General features: G+C 43.2%; 2 protein-coding genes and 1 long non-coding RNA gene across 4 annotated transcripts in view; 2 read left to right on the top strand and 1 right to left on the bottom strand.

The window, feature by feature from the left end:
• LOC142360530 (uncharacterized) overlaps positions 1-13,440 on the bottom strand; it is a 45,801-nt gene extending 32,361 nt beyond the window's left edge. Inside the window, exon 1 of the long non-coding RNA XR_012763129.1 lies at positions 13,329-13,440. This is a non-coding gene — a long non-coding RNA (uncharacterized LOC142360530). The remainder of the gene's footprint in view (positions 1-13,328) is intronic.
• Positions 1,369-12,750, top strand: LOC104332920 (leucine-rich repeat neuronal protein 4). Its single transcript, XM_009938375.2, has 5 exons — positions 1,369-1,450; positions 2,736-3,463; positions 4,662-4,866; positions 6,435-6,572; positions 8,308-12,750. The coding sequence occupies exons 2-5, from the start codon at positions 2,749-2,751 to the stop codon at positions 9,632-9,634; spliced, it is 2,385 nt and encodes a 794-aa protein (XP_009936677.2). The 5' UTR covers positions 1,369-1,450; positions 2,736-2,748; the 3' UTR covers positions 9,635-12,750.
• A 4,666-nt stretch (positions 13,441-18,106) lies between the features above and the next one.
• On the top strand, positions 18,107-25,725 carry LOC104332921 (T-complex protein 1 subunit delta). 2 transcript variants are annotated; one of them, XM_009938376.2, is made up of 14 exons: positions 18,107-18,342; positions 18,777-18,829; positions 19,086-19,175; positions 19,910-20,018; positions 21,276-21,418; positions 22,115-22,236; positions 22,325-22,457; positions 22,837-22,976; positions 23,275-23,371; positions 23,690-23,800; positions 24,060-24,190; positions 24,297-24,531; positions 25,111-25,224; positions 25,533-25,725. In XM_009938376.2, exons 1-14 carry the CDS (start codon positions 18,225-18,227, stop codon positions 25,545-25,547), a joined length of 1,611 nt encoding a protein of 536 aa, XP_009936678.1. In that variant the 5' UTR covers positions 18,107-18,224; the 3' UTR covers positions 25,548-25,725. The 2 variants fall into 2 exon arrangements, with proteins under 2 accessions (XP_009936678.1, XP_075269642.1); XM_075413527.1 differs by lacking the exon at positions 19,086-19,175.
• The last annotated feature ends 1,614 nt before the right edge of the window (positions 25,726-27,339 follow it).

Genomic DNA, 27,339 nt, shown 5'->3' with positions numbered 1-27,339 from the left:
GCCTGTCCTGCATGCTGCTCCAAGTGCAGGCCTGGGAGCTGCTTCACTAGGCTTAATCTGTGGGATCAGCCCTTCATTTAGGAAACTATTTGTCTTGCCTTAGAGCCATTCCACATGAGAGAACAATATGTACATCTTACCCAGTCTCCAAGGGAACCACAATGACTCCAAAGAGTCCTACTATAAGACGTATCTTGTTCTGTGTATGTTCTGGTGTTTTTCAAGGCTCTCTCCCCACGCAGATACTGACTGACATGGTCAATAGATAAAGTCTGCATACATGCAGACTCAAGGTTTTTGGGAAGGCAAGACCTTTATGTGCACTTTAGCACCAAAGCATACAGATCTGTGTTGCCTTCATGTCAAGGATCTGTTTTGTTGTCTTGACAAATGAAAAGCACTGACTACTGTTCTCCCTGGAAAGTTTAATCATAAACTGTCTTATAGTAGCAACTGAACAACCAACCTTTTGCTTTTACTTTGGAACAATCTCTATCAATTCATCCTTTTCCAGTTCCTGGCTTTATTCTCAGCCCTTGACAAGCCGAATTATTGGTTGAATTGTTGGAATGCTGAAAAACACAGTTCAGGGCAGGCCCCTGGGTGGAAGATGTTCTTACGTTGTCAGTCTTACTTATCCAGCAAAGGATGAGAGAAGCAGCTGAATGGGAATTCTCCCAAGCCACACGGTATGGCAGATGCAGAACAGAGAACACAACCCACGCACAGTGGGACAGGGTGAGGCCTCCCAAATCCATCACATGCGGCGTGAGACACTGCAGGCCCTCTCCATCAGCCAACAAAATTCCTCTCTGCATGAGTGGTAGGTGAGAGCTTTGCTTTTGGCATTTCCCAAGGGCCTCCTTAGAAAAGTCATTTGTCCTGCATGAACATTTCCAGGACTTACTCCCAAGTGCAAGAGTCTTAGAAAGAAATAAAAATACTTCAAGCCTTTTATTGGCGCCAAGAGAGCGATCAAAGCCCATGTCAGCAGACAGCGCCTTAGCTTTACATCATCATGACCTGTCAGCAAAGAAACACAATAATTCTTCTCACTTGCCTTCTGTCAATTGAAGAGGTGACAGCTGGGACCACAGACACTGATCTTTTCCCTTTACCTCCCTCTGCTTAGACAAAGACAGACTAAACTGGAGCCGCCCTGCCCAAGTGTTGTGAAATAAAAGAGAGCCTTCCCATCCACCTCCTGCTACCGCCAAGCGAGCGGGAAAGCTGCCTGGAGCCCTCTCCTCCAGGCAGGAGAAAGCTGGATGTGGGGGAGTGAGCCTGGAACAAATCTCGCCTGCGCTTGTGGGCAGAGCCGCGAGCAGGGAAAGCTGGGAGCAGAAAGGCATTTCACGCTCTCAGCTGAGTCACCCAAGTGTATAAAATCAAGGCCAGGCAATCAGAGCCACGCAGAGCACAGGCACGAGGCATCAGGACTTCTGGACAGGTACGTGCAAGCGGATGCGGTTTAGAGGCAGGGACTAAGATTAAATCTAAGATCAGGATCCAGCAGTCCCAATTCCTCCCATCCTCTCCCTGCCATGTACTGGGACTCCAGCAGCTCCAGTGACCAGGAAGCCCTGAGGCTGCTCAGCTCTTGCCCGGTTCCAGATGACAAAAAGGATACAGGCAACCAAATTATTATTATTTTGCTGGTCCCTACTTAAAGGCTGGGATGGTAGCAACAGCTGACGGTCTGGGCAAGTCCTGGCACCGTTCAGGGAACAGCAAGTAGCTATAAATGTTTAGAATAAGTCTGAGATATTTCATACTACACGGGGCTTCAGTCACCCCACACACCGTCATGTTTTTGTATGAGGAATAACCGTTATGATGCCTGGCAGCACAAAAGACAGCTCAGTAAATAAAGCACTGGTTTCGGACTGTGGTTAATTTCCTCCTCTGACACAGATTACCTGCGCAGCCTTGGACAATTAATTTAGGACTTTTTTCTTTTGTTTTTTAAATGACAAAGACAAAGCTGGGGTGGGGTGAGGAGGGAGCACGGAGGGAACTGTAACACTGGGTAACATGCTTCTTGGTACCCAGGCCTTGGGGGCCCTGATCCAGGAGCACACTCTCAGTTTCTGACCACTTTGACTTGAAATGTGGTTCAGGAGCTGCATTTTCAAAACATCCTTTCCCCAGGAGTTGGAGCATGTATCACATCTGCGGCACTTCCCTGCAGCAGGGCCCCAGCCCTGCCATTGCCTGGCAGACAGGCTCGAGGGCACTGCCAGTGGGTCAGGAACAGAGGAGGGCAAGTCTCAAAGTGCAGCTCTCCTGCAGCTTGTCCAGTGCAAGTACCAACTGGTATTTTTATGCTGGAGTAGCACCAGCACTGTCATACCCTTGTGCTGCACAGAGGCAGACGAGCAGGAGGACCGGGGAGCCCACGTCCTGCGCTGCTGCTGGTCTGCATGCCAGACTGGTACCCCAGGTACTGGCGTGGGATCAGGGCACGTGGTGATACAACTTCCTTGCTTTCTGCATGAAAAATCTGTAGCTACACTTAGACTAAGATCGCATGATACTTCTGTCCCCAAGTGTTCATGTTTACTTAGGCTTAATTACAGAAGATACATTAATTATCACTTCCACTGTCTGGATGCAATAGGAAAGGACTTATAAGTGTTTAACTTTTCAATAGCTTGTAGCTGCCTAGAGGGATTTTAATTTAGCTCGTAATGCAGATGTTTTATTTTCCCTTCCCTGAAACAAAAAACAAACAGATCTCGCAAGTTAATGCATGCCAAGCCATTTAGGAGAAGGATGTTTCCACACTTGCTCATCTTCTCTCTGCTGGTGGGAAACACAGCGTCAGGCCCAGTGAACAGAGCAAAGCCTGCAGCATCCAGGAACGTCACCACCTTTTTCCAGCTGGCTCAGGAAGACTCTTGGGACAATGTTAATCTCACCAGCATGTCCTGTGATGATTGGAAGAACAAGACCTGGATCACCCTGCAGCTGACCAACAGCAGCCTGACAGCTTTTCCTGTCTGCCTTCCGGAGGCCCTGGAGACCTTGGATCTCAGCAACAACCTCTTAGAAGAGGTGAATGGCACAGAGATAGCAAGCCTCCAGCGGCTGCGCATCCTCTCACTGAGGCAGAACCTTCTCCAGGTAGTTAGATGGGGATCTGAAGCCCTCAGCAGTCTCCTCTCCCTGGACTTAAGCTTTAATAAGCTGTTGTCTGTGCCATCATGCCACAGCTTTGCCCTGCCTAACTTGAGGTGGTTGTCCCTGGCTGGAAATCCACTGACTGAAATCCAGCCGCTGGCATTTTCCTGTTACCCTCAGCTACAGTTCCTGAACCTCTCTTCAACGCTGCTCGGGCACGATGACAGCAGAGGAATTAGGGGCTCTGCTTTTGCCATCAGCACATCTCCCAGTGAGGCCATGAACAGGCCTGGAAACACCATCAATGTGCTTGATCTGAGTGGGACCTTTCTTGAGAAAAGTAAGTTCCTGGATTTCCCACTGTAAACACAGGGCTTGGTCAGGCTGGGGGGAACAGAAGCCTTGCTAGGACAATGGCTCCCATCCTGGTCAAGCCCAGGGTGGAGGAGTAACACCCCACACTGAAAGCTGCAAACAGTTGGTCCAGGTGTGCAAGACACTCTCCAGCTGGTTATGTAACTGCTGGGAAGAGACCCTCACGCAGACCAGGGCAGAGAACCAACACCAAACAGGACTATTTGTCCCACTGTAGTCCCCCATCTCCATCACAATTCCACTTTCAGCCCTGAGATTAGCTATGGGACACGCAGAAGGAAATTCAGTTCTCTTTCCAGACACACTGCTGAAATCTTTCTTTGTCTATCACCACAGCTACACTGCACTTTATACCACTGTATTGAAGTAGCACAGAGAGAGGCTTTTTCTGTCAGCCTCAACCACGCAAATACTTCCGCACAGGGAGACAATCCCTGCCCTGAGGAATTTACAGCACGATTTTTTTCTTTTGTCTGCCTGCCCTGCCAGCCACAGTTCACAATTGAGGTGCTGAGGCAAACAGGTGTTAGATGCCTTGCCCAGCTGCTCTCAGCCTGGGGCAGAGCCAGGACCTTAGGGACTCCTCGAGCTAGAGGTTTCACCTCAACTCACATTTAACAGATACACCGCCGAATTTCCTCCATGAATTTGCCTAATCTCTCTTGTGGTAGTGAGTTACACAATTCAGTCATGAGATGGAACGGCACTTCTGTACAAGACCTATTCTTTCACTTTCATGCCTCTCAGCTCTTTTTCCTGTGCTAGGAAAAATAAGAAGATATTTGCCTTTCTCACACCAGTCAGGACTTGGTAGACCTCTCTAACCTCTCCCCACCCACCACTTCTGTGAGAAGGGGAATCCTTGTTCATTTAATCTCAACTAATAGGAAAGATATTCCATATCTCTTATCAGCTTTATTGCCCTTCTATCTTCCCTTCTCCTCTGCCCTACAACAGCATGACCTGCAGGTAATATTACAAAAATGTGATTGCATGGGTGTTCATACTCTGGTGTATTGATTTTTGTTCTGTTCCTTTCCCAAAGAATAGCTGCAGAAGACCACAGCTACTTTATATCTCTATGAATTCAAACTTTTTTCTAGGCAGAAATCTACAGGAATGCTCTATTTAGGCAACAGCTATAAGTCTTTTTTCTGCTTCAGTTCAACCAGAGTGGACCAGAGACTTGCCCAACCTCAGATCACTTCACCTGACAAAGATGTCACAATTAAGAAGCCTTGATACTGACTTCTTCAAGTCCATGCCTGGTCTCCGAGACCTAAACTGTCAAGACTCCCACTCGCTGGGTTTTGTGAGGACAGAGATGTTTGACAGTACTCCTCATCTGAGCCATCTCTCATTTGAGAAGTGAGTTGTTTTCTTTTTTTGTTCTTCCTCACATAATATGACCTTTGCCTCGCAGCACTGTGGTGCCTGGGAGCTGATTTTTATGCAAAGTGGGAGCTGGTTTTTATGCTAAATTTTCTTGTTATCAAATGCTTAGGAAGAAGGCTTGTGTGCTACACAGAAACACACTGTCTTATATTCAGATATGCCATGTAAAGCCTGAGGTGTAGACCAGATATAGCAGAAGAGCTGATACAGCTCAAAGAGGGGGCATGAGACTCATAGCACAGTTACTGGTGCTGCCACTCTTCTTCCTCATCTCCCAGACCACTGGATGAATTCATGTAGTGCTGCTAAGATTAGCATAGGTCCACTGAAGCCCACGTGTGATACAGACCATGCTTTCAACATCTACAATGACAATGTCTCACCAGAGAAGTGGGTCACTGAGGATTCCTTGTTCTACCTCAGATGAATGCTGACTGTATCCTAAAATCTGCACCTTGGAAGCAGTCAAAAATCCTGTCCCTCCCACTTTTAGTGGGATATTAATATAGTTCCTTGTTCAGCATTAGTAATGGTTTAGTCCTTATTCTAATAGGTAACATCTCAGTGTGATTTACTTGCTATGTCACACACCTGTTCAAATACTAAGGGAAACAAAAGTCTGAAAGTAATTTATCAAGATAAGAGTAGGTAGACTGCACACTGAATAGTCAGCATAAAGGAAAAGATTTGGAGAGCATCTCAAAAGATTTCCATAACACAGGCTCAGCTTATACATGTATTGGAAAACAAACACTAGAGCACTGACCGTGCTCTAGGAATCAGTTTCAGGAAAATAAACCCATTTAGGCAAAAAATCTCAATGAATTCCATCCCCCACTAGCTTGCCACACTGAATTTACACAGCACTTTACAATACCTGCAGGAATACCAGTTCAAAGTGCTAAAAATTATGACCCAAACTTAAAGAGTAGCAGTTAAAGTCATAGACAAAAGAGAGCATTTTCTGAGCACTCAGACTGCAAGGAGGTCACTTTATCACACTCTTTTTGCAGCTAGGACAGCATAACAGTAAAGACAAACAAGGTCTTCCTGTATTAGTCATTTGACTTTAGTAGGTGAGAGTCTAGTCTATAAAGAGGCAATTAACATGAAAAGGATGATTGGCCTAGAGAAAGTCAAGCCATTACAAGCAGACTGAGAAAGAAGCTAGAAAAATGGTATAATATAAAAGTGTAGCTGAATGCATGATGGCAGAGAGATCATCTTTCACAGAAGACCCTTGCCAAATGCTTTTCCTTCCAGTTGCCATCTCTAAAGGTTCTACGCCCTTACGATGCTTTTGTTATGCTTTAACAAACAGCACCAACACTGTGTAGTAATGACACTGTGTACAAATTCAAAAGATGGGCAGGTATTAACCTGGACTTTAAAGTGCAGAACTGTGGTATCGATAACTGGCTACTTTCAAGGGAACTGGGAGTATTGCTTTGTTTCTTACACACATGCTGGAATACTAAGCACGTTCCGGTCCTTGGAAGGTAGCTCACCGTTTGCTAATTATTGCATTTGTCATCTTGTAGCTGTAACCTGAGTTCCTTTAATCCTTGGGATATCAATTCGTCAGATAGCATCATCATCAACTTGTACGGAAATCCTCTGTTATGTGACTGCCAGCTCTCCTGGCTGCTCTCCAAGCCCAAGAAAGTTGTGCTGCAAAAGTAAGTGAGTTCAAGGAGAAAAAGTAATGCTCTTCAGACACAACTTAAATATGTAAGTTATCTGGGGTCCAAACATTCACTGTCATCTCAAATGACAGTTTCAAATTCCTTGTGTGCTCTTCCCTTCCACAAGGGGTAGAAATGCAAAATAAAGTCCCCTTCAGGCACAAAGCATGGCTGAATTATACCTGAATGTAGACAAATGCGACAGGCACATGCAAGAACAGTATAAAGTGTTACTAGCTGTGGATTCTACTTTAAGGTGAGAATAGCTTATTTTCTCTATTTCGGTTCATATTTCTCTATTAACTGGAGATAAAAAATGAGCTGGCTTGGTGGCCTTGAGAGGCCACCACTGGGAGCTGGAACTGGAAGACTTTGCAAGATACTTAGCAAATTACTTCCTCTTTGCCCTTGCATTCTCAAATCCTATATCAGCACAGGCAGTCAACAAAACCCCTTGCAAATCACCCCCTTTGTCACCTATTTTTTCCATGCTCTCCTATAGACTAATTACAATAAGCTGTAGTTAAAAGAAGTACTTTGCATATGTATGATCTCTCTTCCTTTTGAAAGGCCACCAAGAAGATTTGTCATCAGTAGTGGAGAGAGCAAGGAAGTAGATTGTTTCTCATTCGGATGGGCTTAGCAGTTGCATTCTTCACAAAAACATACAACATCTGACTAAAGAAAGAACTCGAGCTCGGCCATTTAAAAGCACATCCTGTGTCTGCACAGCTCCAGCTGCCTAAACCAGCTGGCTTAAGGATCTTGGGGACCCTGTTACATCTCCCTGCATCCCCCTCCTAGTGTGGCATTAAAGTCTGATCCTTTACGACATGTCGCCTTCAACCCTGACACTCTCGTTCACAGTTCTCGTACCAAAGGATGCTTCCTCTCAGGCAAAAGATATTCCTGCACCTTAAAAAACAAAAAGCCAGTCAGTTAAATTCCCAATGCTGTACAAAGCCGTCTGCCAAGTACAGGACTATCATTAAGACAACCTAGCCTAGGTTAGGTTTCATATTGTCACTGAAATCGAGAGTAAATCTTCTTAACACCAATGTATCATTAAAAAGCAGGCATTCTTTATTACAGCGCTGGATGCATGGAGGATCTCTCCTCCTAATGTGCATGCTTTATGTCACCTCACCCCAAGTTTATATAACCCTGTTACATGCATGTGCATTAAGTTTCCCGGAATGTTCATACATATTTATTCTATCTCCTGGAACTAATTATCATATTTGCATAGTCATTAGACATGCTGCCTGGGTCTCTGTGGAGCTGCCATGGGGACCTCGATGGTCTCTGGTGGTTCCTGGTGGCTGTGGAAGTGGTATTTCTTCGTGTCCTTTCCATGAATTCTGAGTCTTTCCTCCCATATATAGTCATGAGTTGGCTCACTGAGAAGTTTGTGGATTTCTCAGGATCTTGGTGTCTGCTGGTTTATCTGCACTTCTTTAGGATGTGCTTGTTACATGACCTTTGGTGTATTCTTGCCTGAGGCCTCTGACAGTCAGTCCTTTGTTTTCTGCTTAATCTATGTGAAATTCCCTATCATTCTTATGCATCACGTACCCCCCCCCCCCATCACATCATGCACCCCGTTTTACAACAATATCTTCTTTACTATGAAGACTGTTTCAGGACAGCAGGTTGCCAATTCCAATCTGAGCAGCCTTACAGGAGCCTCTGACATTTATACTCTAATATTCTAATGTCCCCTCTGCAGGGCTTGGGAGACATTTTGCAACACATCTCAGGAAGATTGGGACAGACCTTCAACATCTTTTTCATTGCTAGAGCTCTATGATAAATGCCAATCTGAGAGAAACGTTACACCTGATTCAAACACACCCTCTCCTGAACAGGATGCTTTCAGCCTTACCAGTTACAATGCCACTACTGTAGTAACAACAGACTCTGCTCCGCTAACCAAAGACACTTATACCACCTCCCTAATTCAGAGGAATGTAATGAGCACGATGGCAGCCAACCCAACTGAGCCGATGTTCACAAAGGACGACAGTTCCTTCCACGAGGAGGCAGCAGTTTCTGAATCCACGAGCAATCCCCCTTCCATCAAGTCTGCAACCACCTCCCCAGGTTTCCTCAAAGAGTTCTATAATCAGCCCTTGGATTATGGCTCCACAAGTCAAACTGAAACAGATCAGCTAAAGGGAGAGCTCAGAATAACTGATGCAATGTTTCCCCAGGAAGGCCCATTCAGCCAGCCCACTAGTGATTATTCTACTAGAGGAACAGGAAACCCCGATGCCACTGACCGTTACATCCACTCCATTGCCACTCATGCTGGGGAAGGTACACCACAAATGAGCCTACCACAGCTGAACTCCACAAAGACCAATGCTCGGTCAGAGCCTCCATCCACCAGACCACTGATACACTATGTAGATGACTACGATTACAATGAACAGTCAACAGAAACCCCAGTGCAACTGGCATACACCCCCTGTGACTACAACCCTTGCAGACACCTTCAGAAGCCATGCAGTGAACTTCAGAGAGCATCCCAATGTTTATGTCCTGGCATGTCAAGTGAAGATGAGGTTCCAGATGCACCGAGGCTCAGAGAGGTGTCTGAAGTTACAGATAGCTCTGCGCAGATACGCTGGTGTGCCCCAAATTCAGTTGTTCGCACCTATGAGCTGATACTTCATGCCCAAGGCAACGAGGATAGACAGTTTGTCCTGGACAATATTTATTCCACAGCAAGGCAGTACACTCTATATAATCTATTACCATACACCACTTACCACATTTGCGTGACTGCTTCAAACAAAGCAGGGTCAAGCCACACAGCAAGTCAGGGAATTCCAGGTAATTCGTGCACCAGATTTAAGACAAAACCCAGCTACAAGTTTGTCTTTGCTGCTCTGTCTGCAGCAAGTGGAATCCTTCTCATTTCCACAATTATTTTGTCTGTATGTCTGTGTAAGGCATGTAAAATGCCTCAGAGTGAGCAATATGCTACACACTTAGTCTCTTATAAGAACCCAGCATTTGATTATCCCTTAAAACTACAAACCACTAATTAGCTCTAGGTGATTGTTCTACACATTCAAAGCTCACTATCTCTGTCACCTTGGTGTGTTTTCCTGAGACCCTCAACATGTCCTTCAGCAAAACTATGAAACATCAGACTTCATAGCCCTTCTGTTTCTAAGGGAGAGAAAAATACACACACACCCCTACCCCCCAGATAATAATGAAGGTAGCCAAACAGAAAAAGCCCTTGGACTCTTGTTCATGTGCTAAGCAGCAGCAAACCCAGACACTAACCTTGAAAAGTTGTTTTTATAATCACCTACAAATACACTAACATACATTTCACACAGTGAGAGGCTGCCTTGCCAGCTGTCTGCCTCCAGTGTCTTTCATGGATACAGTCTGCTGAGACCCATATCCAAGATGCATTTAGCTAAGCAGGATAGACACTGCTCTTATTCACATAAATGAAGTTGAATTTTCAATTTCTTTTAATATCTATATAAAGGTAATATCTAAAAAGAGAGTATTACTGGAAGGAATGTGAGAAATGTCTCCTTGGGCTCAGTGGCAAGGTGCTGTGCACATCTAACTCCATTAAATAACTCCAGTGACTGCAACTGCTCAGCCAACTTCAGTTCAGGAAAAAGAAACATGAAGATTAATTGTAAAAAAGGACAGTACAGGATCCCTAGGGCAGGGATAATTGTTTTGTTCTGACTTGGTATGATGTTTTCCACAATGGAGGCTCCCGAGTTGTACAATACCCATTTACAGGCAGTGAGAAGTTTGCAGTACAACAGTAACCCACAGAAGGGAGAAAGTGCATCAGCATTTGCTTCACAACTGGTTTAAAGCAGAGATGATTGCTCAGTCCCATCTACAGATTTAGCAGGTTGATTATTTACGTCATACAGAAGCAAAGAGCCAAGTAACGAAACAATTTAATGCATATGTTGCTGAAACTTGAAAAACTGACATCCCATCCACCAACAGCACACAGTTATTGCAGACATATTTCAAATGTACTTTGGGGTGCTAATTTCTGCTGTAAAATAATAAGAGATGCTGAGAATCCCAGTCTTTCGGCAGCTTTGAGCTTGCCATTAAAATTCAAAGAGATGTTATCGTAAAAGGAGGTGTCTGTCCCAATTAAATACTTCCTATTCAGAGACCCATGGGTTTATGTTCCAGTACCTGGGTGTTTCTGTTGGTGTACAGATACAACACATAAAATCCCCCCAGATCTCAGAGAATGAATGGTGCTATACAGTGTAGAAGAGTCTCTGTTCTGTCCATTTTTTTTTAATGCTTCCAGTATTAATGGAAATAAAAGCTACAGAGTTGAATTCTGGTTCTTTGTTAAAGACCTAGATCTTTGTGTCATCTTTACCATCTACAGTATTTAGCCTGAGAAATTAACTCAAGCATTTTCTTTTTTGGAACAAAATTTCAGCATATAGTCATGTTTTTATTATGGTAAATTTCTTCTGTCTGATGTCATAAGAGCTTTCATTTCATACATGCATAAGGTAGTCTGTGCCATCCTGACCACTATGGGCTTTCAGCCTTTTCCTGCAAGTTTGTCCTTTGCCCTACACCAGTGCTGAGAATGACACCATCATTGGACAGATGCTCACTGCAAATTCCTGCCATGCCTCTCTGGAGCTTGGCTGAGCCCCATGACTCAAAACTCACAATAGAGGCAAATTGCAAATGAAAAACTCGGATAGCATCACCTATGGCTTTGAAAATCTCTTTCATTTTCATATCCTGGTAGTTCAGTCCTTTCTTAGTTTTTCATATCTAGTTCCAGTTTATTTTTTCCTGCATTTTTCTGGAAGGTCTAGTGAACAGCCGCAGATGATACTTTAACTTCATTTGAAGCGAGCAGTCTTTGACTCTTATTATTCCAGACTGGGGCAGATATCATATACTCCTCTTGTGTTTGTACAACATAGGTCTAAGAGACCTTGACTGGGGTCTTTGGTATTACCAGAAACAGAGATTCATGAATAGATTTTAGATAGTCTTGAAGATTGGCTCTAGAGGAGGAGGACAAACAAGATACTGCAACTGAAAATACAGATTTTTCCAGCTTAACTATGAGTTATTCCAAAGCAACAGGACACAATTTAAAATGAGATTTTGAGAGGATACGTCTAACTACCCTTTACAACATTGTAGTTCAGCATCACTGCAACACCTAACTAGAAAGCCACAAAGCTTAGCAGAAGAAGATCTGCTAGTTAGAGGATTTTACTTCCCTGAGGGTCAGTGACCAAGGGACACTCCAACCTGACACTACCTGGAAGCGCAACCTCATGTCAACCTGAGTCTCTTGAATCTTTCCCCACTGTGAAGTGCAGGTTTATCACAACTGATTTCTCCCATCAGTTTCACAGGCCTTCACCCCTTCAAGCCAAGGCAACAGCTGGAGCCTCTGATTCTTTAAAAGTGCCCTCCCTGGGAGCCAAATATAGAAGTCCCACTCCCATATCCTCCACTCGCTCCAACTTAAAATGACCTTCAACAGTCCAGTTTCATCTGGGCTAATGAACTGTCCCAAAGCAGAGTCCCCAGCAAGGGGCAGTGCCTCTCTTGCCCGATCGCACACTACCCTTTCACAAGTGGGATGCATAAGATTTAGCAGCAGCATTCAAAACATGGGATTTTTATTTATTGACACCTATGGTAAGTATCAGTGCTTCAGGGGCAGAAGTTTTTTTTTTTCCCCACTACCACTTTATAGTTTCACCAGAGTCCATTTTAGTAATGGCCAACTCTACTCTCTACTTTGTTGTCTTTTTATTCTCTGCTTGAATCGGTGCTTCTCTTACTTTGCTTTCTCCTGTTATTTGTGCTAAGCTACAACCACTCTTCCTTGGATGTATTATATGTATATATACACTCTGAAATAATTTTCAAGTTAAGAAAGCTAATGGCTTTATTCTGCTGTACTTCAAAAATTCCAGCTTGGATAAAAAAGTTCCCCACTGTATTCCCACACGGAACTCTTGTTTAAATAGCTGCTGCAGCCCAAGAACAGGTAAAATCACAATTCCTCAAATGTGCACCTCTGAGTAAGTCACAGTATTTTCAAAGTATTGCAGTATAAAACCTTTCTTCGAAAGCACTGCCTATTGCTAGTTCTTAAAACCAATGTAAACTTCTAGAAAAAATGAATCACCACATTATACAGGCCAGATTTCTTATTGTAGCTGCACCTACCAATTTCAAAAGTAAACACTAAAAAGCAAGCAGTATTTCAATCAATAGGGCAAAGTTATCTTGAAGCCCATTTTCTGGCTTCTACATAATACCAGTATAGCTGCAGAAAAAAATGTCACCCCCATTCCCCACCGTCAGAAACAGAGCTGTCATTCTTGCAAACACAACAGATAATAAGTTTGGACGTTTCCCATATTTTCATTGGTGTGGATTGACACAAGCAGCGGAGCCGGCTCTTACAGTGCTGCCTGGGACTGGGGCAGTGAGAAGAGCAACCAGGGAGCTAAACGGAAACTTTCCCACCCACGCATAAAGCCATGTTAGAAAGTTGCCCACCTCTGCTCTGCCTGGTTGTTCCTCCCCCTCTTTCTGTTTTCACCCAACAGCAAATCCAACTCCAGGCATGAACCTTTGGCAGTGTGACTGGGATACCCACACATCTACGAAACAATTTTAAAAGCTCACAAAAGCCAACCCATTATAAAAAAAAATTGTAACTAGTAATCCACTTACTGTTTTGCAGCTCAACTTGTTATCCTCTTTCTCTATGAGAGGATGTTGACTTGGGGGAAGTGCAGAGAGCATTTAAACATGCTTTTGAAACAGCTTGTGCAATTTTTTTCTGGCTTTTCTTCCTGAGAAAAAATTGTTATCTGCATTCCTAAGAACATTCTCCATTCATTTGTCAATGTTTTTCTTCTTTCTACAGAACCAAGTTCAAGCAAAGGAAGTCCAAAATAGGCAATGGTGCCTGTGGGTGCATCCCCTGGGTGTCATGGCATAAATGCCTGCTGCTCCATCACTAACTCAGTATTTGAAAATCAGTCACTGAGTCTCTTGGAGTCTCCCAGGAAGCAGCAACACGCTGGGAAAAGGAGTTGACCCTCCATACAAGAAAAAAACCCAGCTAAGGGCCAGAACCCACTCAGGCAAAGGCTTTGCTAGCTGTGAGGGAACAGAGAGACACCACCTTGTCTTCAGCGTAACAAAAGCCATTTAGAGAAGCAGTCACCAAGAGCCCTGTCCTGGGTGGCAGAAGCGGGTGGGTGGGAAAGCCCAGAGGAGCAGGATAAGGTGCTTCGGGCTGATCTGCCTCGGTGACAGAAGGGAGCCTGCTTTTAAGAGTTGCCCCTGACCAGAGGCATGAGGGGCATTTAAGAGGCCAGCTGGGAGATGATGCAGCCAAGGCAGGGAGCCCACAGCATACCTGCTAGCTTTATCAGCCTCCTCATGGAAGCATGCAAAAATCAAACACAGATGTGCTCCTCCGCAGCAGTCTCCAGAAAAACACATTGATGTGGTGTTAGAAACAAGGATGCCTCTGAGGGCTCAGGACTATTTATGCTGTGAGGGCTGTTCATGCTGCTCGTATTGCAAGAGAATTAGTGAGGTCCACTTGATATTAGGACTCCATTTGACAAGATGCTGCACAAACAGCTAGTTTAAAAGTTTATCGTCTAAATTCACCAGACTGGAAATAGTTGGGGAAGAAAAATCAAGAGACAGAGGTGACATGATCTGCCCAGAATCACAAGCACCTTGTACAAGAATGACTATCAAAAAAGTTCATGTTGATAGCAGTTCATTGCCTCTGCCTGAGTAAAATAAAACTTCAAAAGCCACAGAAACAGTGTGCCACCAACAAACATCCCAGAAGGACTGAGCTCCATCCTCGGTGTGGCTTTAACTAAAAATCCCTCTTCTCTGTGCAGCTGCCTATTTACACAAAGCCAGAAAACACAGAGTTTCTACCACATTTAGTCAAAATTGGCTATAGGTCCAAGTCCTATTTGAAGGACAGAGTATTAAGCACACAAATCTTAATTTTTTCAAGAAACTAAGCTAAAAAAAAAGAAATTACAACCCAAGGATCATGTGTGTGGGTGTTTTCCATATCATTTGTTATCGTCTCAGTGCTTCTTGGAAATGCTGGAAAACATCAGAACAGCCAGAAATTATGATAAGAGTATAAGAAAAACAGTATAATGTACAGGGAACTCTGAGTCTAAACTCAGCTCTAAAATAAGTCTGGAAGGTTTCTGTGAGTGCTGGCTCTAAACATGACCTAACAACAAATTTGGTCCTTTGGGTCTTCTGTCTGAAACTTCAGCCTTCACCCTGACATGAAGCTGAACTTCAGCAGCAAGTCTGACTGATGTTAAGCCATCTCAGATAACTGTCCCACAAGCAACACCAAATTATGAATACATGAGAACTGTCACTCCACTGCCCTCTGCCTGGATCAACATTAACAACAGACCTGCAGGTCAGTGGGACATTGCACGAGGAAGCCTGACCATAAGGCTGCCGCTAAACACACACTGGTGAAAAGAAAAAAATAATTTCAAATAGAATGAAGCAAAAAAACTGAGCGGTAGCCAAAGCCCTAAGCAAAACTCAACAGCTTGATAGCCTTACATATCTGCTCATCTAAATTACAGATAGCAGACACAAACCAAGTAATAAAACACAACATGCACTCTAGGTCAGACTCCAAGTCTCCACCCAGTGACACCTTAAAACCTGCAGTGACATTAGATCAAACCAAACCCTGCCCAAGGGGTTTCTATCGGACACAGAAGGAGGCAGCAGTGGGCGACAACGTTTAAATTATGCAGACAACTCCTTTTACATCCAGTGCAAACCTGATTGCATGGATTAACGTTTACAGACTCCTTAATCTTAACTCTGCTCAGCTCTAGAGAAGCAATCCTGCCAGACCAAAATTATTAGCAGGAAGGTAGCCGCTAACCACAGCAGGCCTAAACTTAGCTCAGCAGCTCGTGATGTACCACCCAGCAATGGAACAAACTCCAACCCCTAATTATTCTCAACATTAAAGACTCTCAGTTTGCCAAACACAGAGCTATGTGTAATAAGCTGGCTGTGACAGCATCAGATCTAACCTCCATTTCCTTCAAAATCCTGAAAAAACCTTGCTCCTAATCCTAGTGCAGCATTGAGCAGCACATGCTCACTGATGGTAGTAGCACACGATCTGCGTTTTCCTGCCAAAAAAACGGATCCTTTGTGCCGCTTTCTGGCATAACCAAACCCAAAGCCAGTTCAGCACCACAGAAGCAACATTTGCCACTGCCTAAATTTACACAATACCCTTAAATGTAGCTATACCACTCATGACATACACACCGGAGAAACCAGGAACCTCCCGTGATACCACAACAAACTCTAAATGATTCCTAACCAGAGGCAACAAGCACACAAACCTACCCCAACAGCTCTTTTAAAAGCCTGGCTCTCTACTGACTCTAGCTTTAGCATTGCATTAGTGTTAAATGTCCAGGATTTAGTACTCTTGCCATCACTGCTTGATGTACTTTACGATCAGGGTCAGAGACCCAAATAATCTCGGTCATTTACGATATGTTTCTGACAATTTTGAAGGTGATAGAAATCCAGGTCAGGGCTCTTACCAGTAGACCTTTCCCCTGCCTATGACCTGGATGTATCTCTACCTTTATACTTAAAACTGTTTTCTTCTCTGCCTGTTAAAAATTAAATACAAAAAGGCAAAGATCATTCACTTCCAAAACCTGCTCTCTATAAATGGCCTCCAACAGACGAAGAGCAGGTAGCCATCTTTGAATGGTGCATAAGTTCAGCGAAAAAAATTCAAAATCAATTGTTAAAAATGGTTGAGAGAGGATGAAAACATTTGACTATGGAGTCTTTTTTCCTATGTTGTTTCTGACAACAGAACCGCCTGAATGCTTGACTTTTATGCATCACTATACAAAGCTGTTGCTAGCACTAGAAAACTGCTCACCATGAGGATATGTTTCACTTGCACTGAGCTCCTGATATAGATGCAGATCCTTGGAAATGGAAAAACAAGCTCAAGAACTCACATCCTTTGCCTGTTTCTTACCACCCACTTACAAAAGCAGAACATTACTAGCACAGGGACACATTTCTTCTACAGCAGTCTCTATATGGGAGCACTTTACTGGCACTGCCTTATTAGTAATCCTGACTTTTCACATCCAGTCAGAAGGAGAAGTGCCATAAAAATTATATGGTTTAGATATTGAGCATTTGTCTTTCAGTCAGAGCTCTTTTGAGCTGCTGTGTCTTACTTTGTGTCTTATTTTGAACACGGTATAAAATTAATTCACTTTGTGGATTCATGTATGTGCTTTGCATCTAAACTGTATTGTGTTTCTACTCGGTTCAAGATGAAGAAAACAATTTAACTAGCTACTCAGAAATCCCAAAAAAGACAAGCATATAGAAGCTTCTTACATCAACACAGCAGTTAAGGCAAGATCATCCTAAGAGGCATAAGCTATCTCTCAACTCTAGCATTATTTTTATGTATAATAAAGCCTCCCTTTTTATAATGGTGATACAAGCTGAAGTAAGAGTCCCTCAGACACATGGGAAGATCAGGGTGTTACAAGAAAATATACATTGTTTCTGTTCTTTTCCTGCAATTCCAGCCTGTCTAACTTCACTTTCGATAAAGCTGCTGCTTAAAATCCTTTTTGGTAACAAATTCTAAAAACCACCAGGTGCTCAAAACCTACTTAAAGCAGCTGGGATGGCATAGGAGGTCTTGGTCTTGGCAGGAAAAAAACCTGCAAGATGCCACACCAGGATAAAGGCAAAAGACTAGGCCTGCTTAGCCCTGGGTCAGACCAGAGAGGACAAGTTACAACTACAGCTACACTCCCACTGCTAGTGGTTCATGTGGAACTAACATTAACTGCTTTGTAACAGTCACCCGTCAAACATTTCTAACGTAGCTGAATTTCACACAGGCTGTGCAGTGACATGTAAGACCGACCAAGTGACTGCACGGTCACAATGCAAGGAAAGTTACCCCTCAAGAAAAGTTACACCTTCACCCAGCAAGGCCCTTTTGCCAGCAGGACCCTTCCACCAGCCCCTTCATAGGTGAAGCGACACACGCACCCCTCTCCCTTCCTCCGCCCTCCCTTCCTCCGCGGGCCAGCGCCTCTGTGCCCCGGCTCCCCCTCAGGGAAGGTGGCGGGGAGGCCTCAGCCTGGACTTGTCACCCACAGCGCACAACGAGCCGCCCACATGCTGCTTCCCGCCTTAACGTTTCACCCCCGCCGCCCCTCAGCGGCATCAGCGCCACGGAGCCCCGGGAGCCCCGCTGGGCAAGAAACCTGCGCGAGGACCCCGCGCGGCTTAGTCTACTAGCGGCGGCGAGAGCCTTTAGGTGTCCGTGCCGTTCGCCGTCAGACAGGCGGTTCCCTTCTCGGTTACCAGGGCGCAGGCGCGCAGCGGGCAGTCCCTGCATGAGGCCACGCCTGGCGCCGGGCGGAAAGACCCGGTGGTGTCCGCGGGTGGTGGCGGTGCTTTCTGGAAGGTTCCCGGCGGGGCGGTTGTTACTGCGGGGCCCGTTCGTGCCCGTCGGTGGCGATGCCGGAGAACGCAGGGGCCAAAGCCCACGGCGGGGCCGGGAACCGGGCCAAAGGCACTTACCAGGACCGGGACAAGCCCTCCCAGATCCGTTTCAGTAACATCTCCGCCGGCAAAGGTGAGGCCCGGCCTGGCCCTTTGTGCTGAGGGGAGACGGCCATCGGCCCTCTCCCGCGGGCCGCTCGGGAAGCAGCGATGCGAGCTGGGTTTTGTGTTAGCGGGGGGTGCTCGTGTGATGTTTAAAGACAGGAAACTCCGGGGACGGGGCCAGTGCGTGCTGGGGGTGCCGTGTTTGGCGTTTGACCTAATTTTAAAATGGCTCTAATTCAGTGATCGAGCGTTAATTTTTTGAAAAGAAGAGCTGTGGAAGTCGTTCCTGATACTGCAACACTTTATATCGTTCCACTGCTGAGGGTGATTTAGCGCGGGCGAAATAACTGGGAACTGCTAAATACTGGGAGGTGCTTTCTTTTCGGAATAAATGCTTAGAGCGATGAAGTGAGTGCTTGTAGTTCTGTAGATCGACTTGCAAGCATTTTTTTCTCTCCCTAGCTGTTGCCGATGCAATTAGAACAAGCCTTGGACCAAAGGGAATGGATAAAATGGTAAACCTTATACTTAAATCTTTAAAACGTGAAGCTTACTGGAGATACTATAAAGTCAACATGTTTTGTATGGGATGCCATCTTTTGCCTTGAGCTTCTTTTCCAGATTTCATTTATTTAAGGGAAAGAGTGAACTAAAGACACATCTCGATTTGAGAAGCAATGTCATCAGGAAAAACAGTGTACATGGAGCATCAAATTAAATTAAAGAATTGTAGTTACTGATCAGAACTGTGTTTCTCCTGTTCCTTCTCAGATTCAGGATGCTAAAGGAGATGTGACAATCACTAACGATGGTGCTACTATTCTGAAACAAATGCAGGTTTTGCATCCTGCAGCCAAAATGGTAGGCGTTTTTTTTTCCATTGTTTAGAGCTTGATTTCTAGGACAAAAAAAAAAGCGAAGTAACATTTTGTGTGGATTTGAGGAGGATTACCCACTGGTGATAGAGCAAGAAGTTTTGCGCAGCATGCTCCAGGAACATTTATTTGGATTGTAAGATGTGTTGAAGAGCTCCAGGTCTTTATTTCTTATCTGGTATTCCTTATACCCAATTCCTCTGGACATGTTTTAAGACATGCAAGAATCTAGCCCAAACCACCTTCTCTCGTCTGAAGAAAGGTCAACAATGTCCTAAACTGCTAGGACAGAAGAGAATGAAAGAAGGGAATGAATTGCATCAGGGTCAGGTGGTCTGAGGATGCACTAGTGTTTTGAGAAGTTAAATGCAGACCTCCTAGATTTGGTTGCAGTTGGAGATGGAAATGAGCTTCTCATGACCCTCCTCCAGGAAAGGAAAAGGTAGACCTGTTAGGTAGGTGTAATCAGCTTTAAGCTTGGCAGAAAAGCTGCTTTGGTTCTGTAAGGGATCTGTTTCACAGTAGTTGTACTTTGCCAAATAGGTGTACAAGTATGGAAAGCAAGGTGTGAAAGGTTCACATTAGAAAAGGCGTGATTAGTCTTGATACCAAGGTTGATTTCAGTAGTGCTGCAGTGTTTGCTATCTCCTTTTTCTGTAATTGTCAGTGTTTGCAACTAAGTAGCATTATGTATAAACTTTTGCCTGATTTGTCATTTAGTTGGTAGAGCTGTCAAAAGCACAAGATATTGAAGCTGGTGATGGCACTACATCCGTTGTTGTCATTGCGGGAGCTCTTTTGGATGCCTGTTCCAGACTTCTTCAAAAAGGTAAATATATATAAATTTAATATAAAAACGTGCCTGGAGGCATTAGTTAAGTTAGTTAAGTGGATAGTTAAGTCCTCTATCCACTTGCATCTGTATGAGGAAGCTTAAAGTAGCTGTTTCCAGTTGAAATGTGACTTGAGTTTTCACATTCAGGTTTCACTTGTTGCAGTTTTGATTAAAAATCCATTTTAGGTTTTTATTTTTAATATAATCCATTACTGTTGATAGAGGAGATAGTGCCTAGATGGTGTGACAAATGTTCACTTGCAAAAACTCACCTCGGTTATACTTGTACTTCTTGTGTGGACAGACAGATAGCGTAGGAAGGTATAAATGAAATTTGGAACCAGTGATTCTACAGGTATTTTATACTCAGCAGATTTATCACCTCCCATCACTTAGAATATAGCAATCTTGAGAAATTCTGGTCAGGAAAAGACATGAATTGTGGAACACAATAGTTAGTGTAGGTTCTGTTCCATTAGCTCAGAATGTTCTCTTTTAGTCTGCTTCCGTGCAGTTCAGGAGGTTAGCTTCTGCGTGCGCTGGAAGTAGAGCAATGATGATTGCACCTGCGGAGTGCATTTCTGTCTCAGATCTGGACTTTGTAGCGATTTTTGTTACACTTGCCTCATCTCAATACACACCGTTTTGATTGTTGTCCTCTTTCTGGCCCCTGCCAAGGGTTCACTTGCATTTAATTCCTGTCCGAGTACTGGTGGTACTACTGGACCAGCAGCCTGCCATCCTCTACTATAAGAGGTAGTTAGAAGATGCCTGTCTAACGTTTGCCCGTACATTGCCTGCTTTGAAAAGATAAAGCGTATATCACACACTTAAGAGAAATTGGGTACTTCATACACAACTGTGGGAAAACAGTCTTGAAAATCTGAAATAAAATCACTTTCAGGCTTCTCTCGGGTATTATCCGAACAGTGACAGATTTAAGAATGCCAAAGGTAAACAAAACTTTGAGAAAGTGTGTTTGGGATGTCAGACATCGCAGGGAAATGAGCTGTATGTGTGTGAGGACAATTTGGTGGGAACATTACAGCTTTTTTCTTCAGCATTAACACTGGAAAGTGATAAGGGAGGTCGTATACTCAGGCGGAATGCATTTTGCTGAAATGTCTTCAGTTTATTCTGACATGAGAGTCTCTCTAACCTTAAAATGGAAAGAAAGGGTGAGGAAAGAACAACACGAAAGCATTGGTTTGAAAGCACGACTGTGTGACAACCTTTTTGTACTGTCTACAGGAATTCACCCCACCATCATTTCAGAGTCATTCCAGAAAGCTTTGGATAAAAGCATTGAAGTACTGACAAACATGGCGAAGCCGGTTGAGCTGAGTGACAGAGAAACCTTGCTGAATAGTGCAACTACTTCGCTGAATTCAAAGGTGCAACGAATACTTGAACTTTGTACTTCCAGACTAGTTGAGCCTTTGACTTTTCCCAGTTCTTGCTACCGTTCACTTACAAAGAATACCCTGCACATCACAAACCTAGTTGGTTTTCATACATTAGTTACCTTCTCTTAGACTGACTTCAGAAGGCCATGGCTGATTCAGATGAAATCGAAGCAGTGCAACTGAATTTCAGTCTGAAATACTTTGTGACCTTAGATGTTGACTGTAAGTGAAAAAACAAGCTTCAGCTGAAAACAGCAATGGGAAAATCAGGTGGGATACTGAGAGCTTTTGCCGGCAGTTTGTGTAGGCAGTTCTTAGTCACGTGGCAAAAACTCCTGAAACGGCATCTAAATCTGGAGAAGTGCGCTAGTTTCCCTTCCAGCAGAATAATCCGGGAAGCTCTCCCAAGTCTTCTTTTAAGATTGTAAGAAAGAGAAATTCAAGATTCTTCCGTAAGTCCCTAAGCGCATATGTTTTCCCACCTACTTAGCTGCTCTTTCCCTTAAATGGAGTAGCAATTAAGAAGATAACATATTAAGACATCTGGCGGATGGACAGGGAGGGAAAAGAACTTTGTTTCAAAATTCAGAAGTCAAACACTAAAATACAATGACAATATTATTGTTAAATTACTGTGTAGCAGTGTTAAATCTCTCACCTTTTCTTTGCTATTAAATCCCTAAGGTTGTGTGTCAGTATTCTAGTTTACTTTCTCCAATGAGTGTGGATGCGGTGATGAAGGTGATTGACCCAACGACATCTAGTAGTGTGGACCTCAGAGATATTAAAATTGTTAAGAAGTTGGGGTAAGAAACAATTTGTACCTGGATGAGTTTTGTGTCTGTGAAATCAGCTTCCCAAAGCGCTGGAGTCATGGATTGGTTTTGTTTCCAGAGGCACAATTGACGATTGCGAACTGGTTGAAGGACTAGTCCTGACTCAGAAGGCGGCAAATACCAGTGTAACCAGAGTGGAAAAAGCCAAAATTGGCCTCATTCAGTTCTGCTTGTCTTCTCCAAAGACAGATGTGAGTTGAACTATGAGTAGAGCGAAACCTTTTGCTGTAGCACGTGGGAGATGCAAATGTAATGATAACACATTTTTTTAAGATGATGTGATGACAGCTCTATTCCAGAGCTATGCCGGAGGTCTGCTGGGTAATGCAGAGATACTTGTAAATCCTAAAGAACTTGTAGTAGGGATAAGAAAGAAAATAGTTCAGAAGTCCAGTATTCCTCATCGTTGAAACAATCTCTCATAAGACATGTTTTACTGTCATGCTTACTTGCTTTGAATTACAGGCTCCTAAGTTAAAGAATGTGGAACAACTTGTCACTTGCTTTTAAAGTCAGCAGTTGTTCATAATACTTGCTTTTCTCTTTTTCTTCTGATTTTTTTTTTTATAGATGGACAACCAAATAGTTGTTTCTGATTATGCTCAAATGGACAGAGTACTGCGTGAAGAGAGAGCCTATATTCTAAATTTAGTTAAGCAAATTAAGAAGGCTGGATGCAATGTGCTGCTGATTCAGAAGTCTATTCTGCGGTATGTTAATACCGATATACTAGCTTATTGTGTATTTGGGGGGAACAGTTGGAATTGTTTGGAATACCTGGAAAATTGAAGCCAAATACTAGAAGTCATACTTGGCAGAGCGTCAGACTGGCCATAACGGCGACTGTACCTTTAAAAGACAGTAGTGTTGTCTGTATTTTGAGCTTAAAGACATCCCTACTTCGTAGTCTGAACAATTTCAGCGCTGCTAGCAAGAAGCATGCCACTGGCTGGTATGACCTGGTTACTACAATAGCACTGTGGGCTGACTACTTCCTCTTGTTTTTAGGGATGCTCTTAATGACCTAGCCCTCCATTTTCTCAACAAAATGAAGATCATGGTGGTTAAAGACATTGAAAGAGATGACATTGAGTTTATATGTAAGGTAAAGTGAGTTATATAAATGGCTGTTAAAGTAGCAGCGGTGTTTAAGTCTACCCCAAAAATAAGTGCCCAGCCAGTGCCAGTTTATTATGACACTTTCACAAGTTTCGTCTTCTGACTATAGTGTAAGAGCAGATATTTCCCTAAAAGCCATTTCTGCTCTGTTGAGCAGTCACACTTCTAGAAAGATCAGGGGCGGATGTAAAAGCCATAGTTCTAACTGCAATTTACTGTAATATGCAGAAGTATGTTATGCAGTATGCTTGCTGACTCTCCAGTTCATGTTCTGGATTATTGGGATTTCCCATGACTTTTTTAGACAATTGGAACTAAGCCTGTTGCCCACATTGACCAGTTTACTCCTGACATGCTGGGGTCTGCTGAGCTGGCAGAGGAGGTCAACCTGAACGGTTCTGGGAAACTAGTGAAGGTGAGTGACAGACTGTTAATACCTACTTAACATTTGCCAGTTACTTTCATAATAACTGCTAACTTTAATGTTTTTTTTACCACTGGAGTTGTTATATTAAATACCTACTTCTAATCCCTGAGTAGCCACCGACTTGGGAAGTGTAGTGGCTTTACTTAGCCAGACCTGAGTGCTACTATAGAAACTTGCACAAAAATAGACTTCGGTTGGTATTTGCACAACTTTTTTTTCAGTCCTGTTATTTGGCCTTATGTTTTAGATCACAGGCTGCACAAACCCTGGAAAAACTGTAACCATCATGGTACGTGGATCCAACAAGCTTGTTCTAGAAGAAGCTGAGCGTTCAATTCATGATGCCCTGTGTGTCATAAGATGCTTAGTTAAGAAAAGGTAATGTCTCCATTTGATTAGAATAATTTGTTAGATGAATAATGCAGACAGCTAGTAATTTATGGACTTAGGTAAAATGGGTTTTTATTTTAATTTCTGTCCTCAGAGCTTTAATTGCAGGAGGTGGAGCACCAGAGATAGAGTTGGCACTGCGCTTGAATGAGTACGCTCGCACTCTGAGGGGTATGGACTCGTACTGCGTCCGTGCATATGGAGACGCACTGGAAGTCATACCGTCCACGCTGGCTGAAAACGCGGGTCTCAATCCTATTTCAACAGTAACAGAGCTGAGAAACAGACATGCTCAAGGAGAGAGAACAGCTGGCATTAATGTCAGAAAGGTAACAAGGAACTGTATATGCATAGCACAGCTTTAAAAAAAATACTTGGGCATTAAAAGGAAAATGCTTAGCATTAGGGCTAAACACAGGAGAGGGCGAGTTTGTGTCTCATGATGGTATTCCCCCTAAAATTAGTGTTGAGGTAGATTCTAGCTTGTTTAGGCTTTAACAGCTTATCCTGAGTATCGATAATAGCAGATACTTAAAAGCCATACCCGCAGGACAAGGAACTTCATGTGTTTCTTCAAAAACATTATTTCAGCTACAAAGGTAGATCCACTGCAGTGGAAGGCACTCATATGTTAGAGCAGCACAGTGGGTTAGCTTCTTCTAATTGTCACCGTGTTTAAGCTGGTGTAATTGTGTTTGTCTTTCCTCTTGGCTAATTTTGACTGGATATGTGAAGTGCTTGGGGGCAGAAGGTGCATACCATAATATTCCTGTTGAGGATGGAAGAGTACAAGGCCTTTGATAGTCTAGTTTGGAGTTGACTGTCCTCAAGATTTTACTAAAAAAAACCACTTGCTAAATCTGACTGGAGTCTGACTGGCACAAAGTAACAGCTACTTGTTCTCCTAGGGTGGCATTTCCAACATCTTGGAGGAGCTGGTAGTCCAGCCGCTGCTAGTGTCTTTGAGTGCATTGACTCTTGCTACGGAAACTGTGCGCAGTATTCTTAAGATTGATGATGTGGTGAGTAGCGATCACGTCATGTTTTGTTTCATCTTTTTGTCACAAGCATCAGGATAGTTACTGTCATCTAACTTGCTGTCCTTCAAAACAGAAGTATTGTGTAGTCATCTCAGTTTACGCGCTATTAGACCATTTGGCTGTCTCATAACTGCAATTGGAACACAATAAAATGCGTTATGCATACTGTACACCTTAAAGGGAGGTGTTAAGAAAGTGACCAATAAAATGGGATCTTTAAGCAGAAGAGAAGTAATTGTTATATATCGTGTGGCCTTCTTGTGCCTGATTGTGTGAACACTTCCTTGCAGGTGAACACTCGTTAAGCTGAACAAAGAAAGTGGGGACTGTGCCCCTAGTCTGGAATATAGTTTCCTCACCAAAAGCGCCTGTGTGAATTGTCTTAAAGTCCACAAAGGCTTATGTACTTCTACCACATTAACTTAATAAAATTTCTGGTTTCAAAAAGGAAATGCTGTTTATCAATAAACGTTCAGTAGTCAACTTGAGTCTTTGCTTTATGATTTTACTAGAAAGAAGGTAAACTTTTTTTAAACGTTACATTTGCTTTTTCTGTGTGCTACATGTTCCTGCTTAGCTCTGAAAAGTTTAACAGCAAATAATTAGCTTTTTTAATAGGTTCTAAACCCATCCTTTAATCTACACTCTTTAGGAAGAGTTCTGCTTCTCTGAAAGTTTTCCATAATGGAGTGATATTTCCCTTAGATACCATGGGCTAGAGCGAAGCGTATCTTTGAAGTGCTGTCACTTCAGAGTACCATCATATTCCATGCTCTGTTTCCTGAAGTCTGCAATCATGACGTGATCCAGAGTACTACAAAGGGAAGTCTTTACGTGCGTTTTTTTTATGCTTCATCCAACAGTGAAGTGTAAATGTCAAATGCTCTAAAAAGGCATGGATAATATTACTGTAACGAGACTTATCTGTATTGGGAGGGATTTGTTTAAAATCAGTTTGATCATCCTTGAAACAGTTGTAACTTCTTTTTGTTGTTTCCATCCTGGTGGTGTTCAACTCCCAGTGCTGTTCAGGAAAACCCCAGGAATGAAACTTTTGGACAGCTAAAGTAAATCCACATGCACCCCTCCCACCCTCCCCCCAAATTAGTAGTTCTTCCTGAAACTGGCCAAAAAGTCAAGAAGTACACTATTTCATAGTAATGTGAATTACACTTTTCTAAAACAAGTCATAGAATTCACATTAAAATCTGTTAATACCTGAAGGAAATGGGTACCCCTTGTTCCTGTCCCTGCACCTCAGTGCATTAGCCAGTCACTTTTGTGAGGGTGAGCTGTAACGCAGGGGTTCTCAGCTGCCAGGAAAACCCCAGCTGCCCCAGGATTCATTCAGTTTAGAGTTAATTTGTTCTTAACATTACATTTCATAATTTAGAACAAACGTTTTTCAGCTTCTAATTCTTAGCCTGAAGTTTTGAGTTAACCCTTTTGTCTTCGTTATTGCTATACTGAGAGGACCAGATTCCTCGCTGTGTTTAAAGGGGGGTATTTCTTTCATGATTAACTCGCATTTTTATTTACGATCAGTCACATTGGTAGCTTTTGGGTAAACCTCTACTACTTTGTTGACCAGCTGTTGTTGGCATAATTTGGTATGACTTACATACTTGGAACATTCAGAATAATTCAAATACTAAAAAAATAAATAAATTAGACAATCGCTTTAGGCATTAATGCTCTGCATGATTTATTTATTGGCTGTTCAAAATTACAAATGATGCTTTACGCTGCAGGATTACATCCACCAATGATCTCTTTCAGTTTAGGTATTAACTGTGATTAAAGTTTTCCTTCCTTACCATCACAAACTTGCCATTCTTGACAAGACTTACAACTACTATTGTGCGTCGTTTAATCTTTCTGTCTGTTTTTTTACATAAAAAGTATTTGTAATTTCACTACAATAAATAGGTCCATGAATCGTTAATGCCTTTCTGCAGAGGTGGGAGAAATCTTGCTGATCCTGTATTTCTGGTCCAGATTCTGTAATTGCTTCTCTATAGCACAAAGTTTAAGAGGGGAGAAGATTTTTTAATAACCTGAGGGGGTAAAAAACGCGGGCTTGTCAAGGAGAGAGTT

Source organism: Opisthocomus hoazin, chromosome 2 (genome assembly GCF_030867145.1).
Source record: "Opisthocomus hoazin isolate bOpiHoa1 chromosome 2, bOpiHoa1.hap1, whole genome shotgun sequence".
Lineage (NCBI taxonomy): Eukaryota > Metazoa > Chordata > Aves > Opisthocomiformes > Opisthocomidae > Opisthocomus > Opisthocomus hoazin.
The sequence above is the reverse complement of the archived record's forward strand: the minus strand, read 5'-3'. Positions and strand labels throughout refer to the sequence as shown.

Excerpts from the sequence above, each read along its gene's own strand:
- LOC104332920 (XM_009938375.2), top strand. The coding sequence starts at position 2,749 with ATGCATGCCAAGCCATTTAGGAGAAGGATGTTTCCACACTTGCTCATC. Across the intron at positions 4,867-6,434 it reads AGCCATCTCTCATTTGAGAA|CTGTAACCTGAGTTCCTTTA; the intron begins GTGAGTTGTTTT and ends GTCATCTTGTAG. Across the intron at positions 6,573-8,307 it reads AAGAAAGTTGTGCTGCAAAA|GGCTTGGGAGACATTTTGCA; the intron begins GTAAGTGAGTTC and ends TCCCCTCTGCAG.
- LOC104332921 (XM_009938376.2), top strand. The coding sequence starts at position 18,225 with ATGCCGGAGAACGCAGGGGCCAAAGCCCACGGCGGGGCCGGGAACCGG. Across the intron at positions 22,458-22,836 it reads TGTCTTCTCCAAAGACAGAT|ATGGACAACCAAATAGTTGT; the intron begins GTGAGTTGAACT and ends TTTTTTTTATAG. Across the intron at positions 24,532-25,110 it reads CTGGCATTAATGTCAGAAAG|GGTGGCATTTCCAACATCTT; the intron begins GTAACAAGGAAC and ends TTGTTCTCCTAG.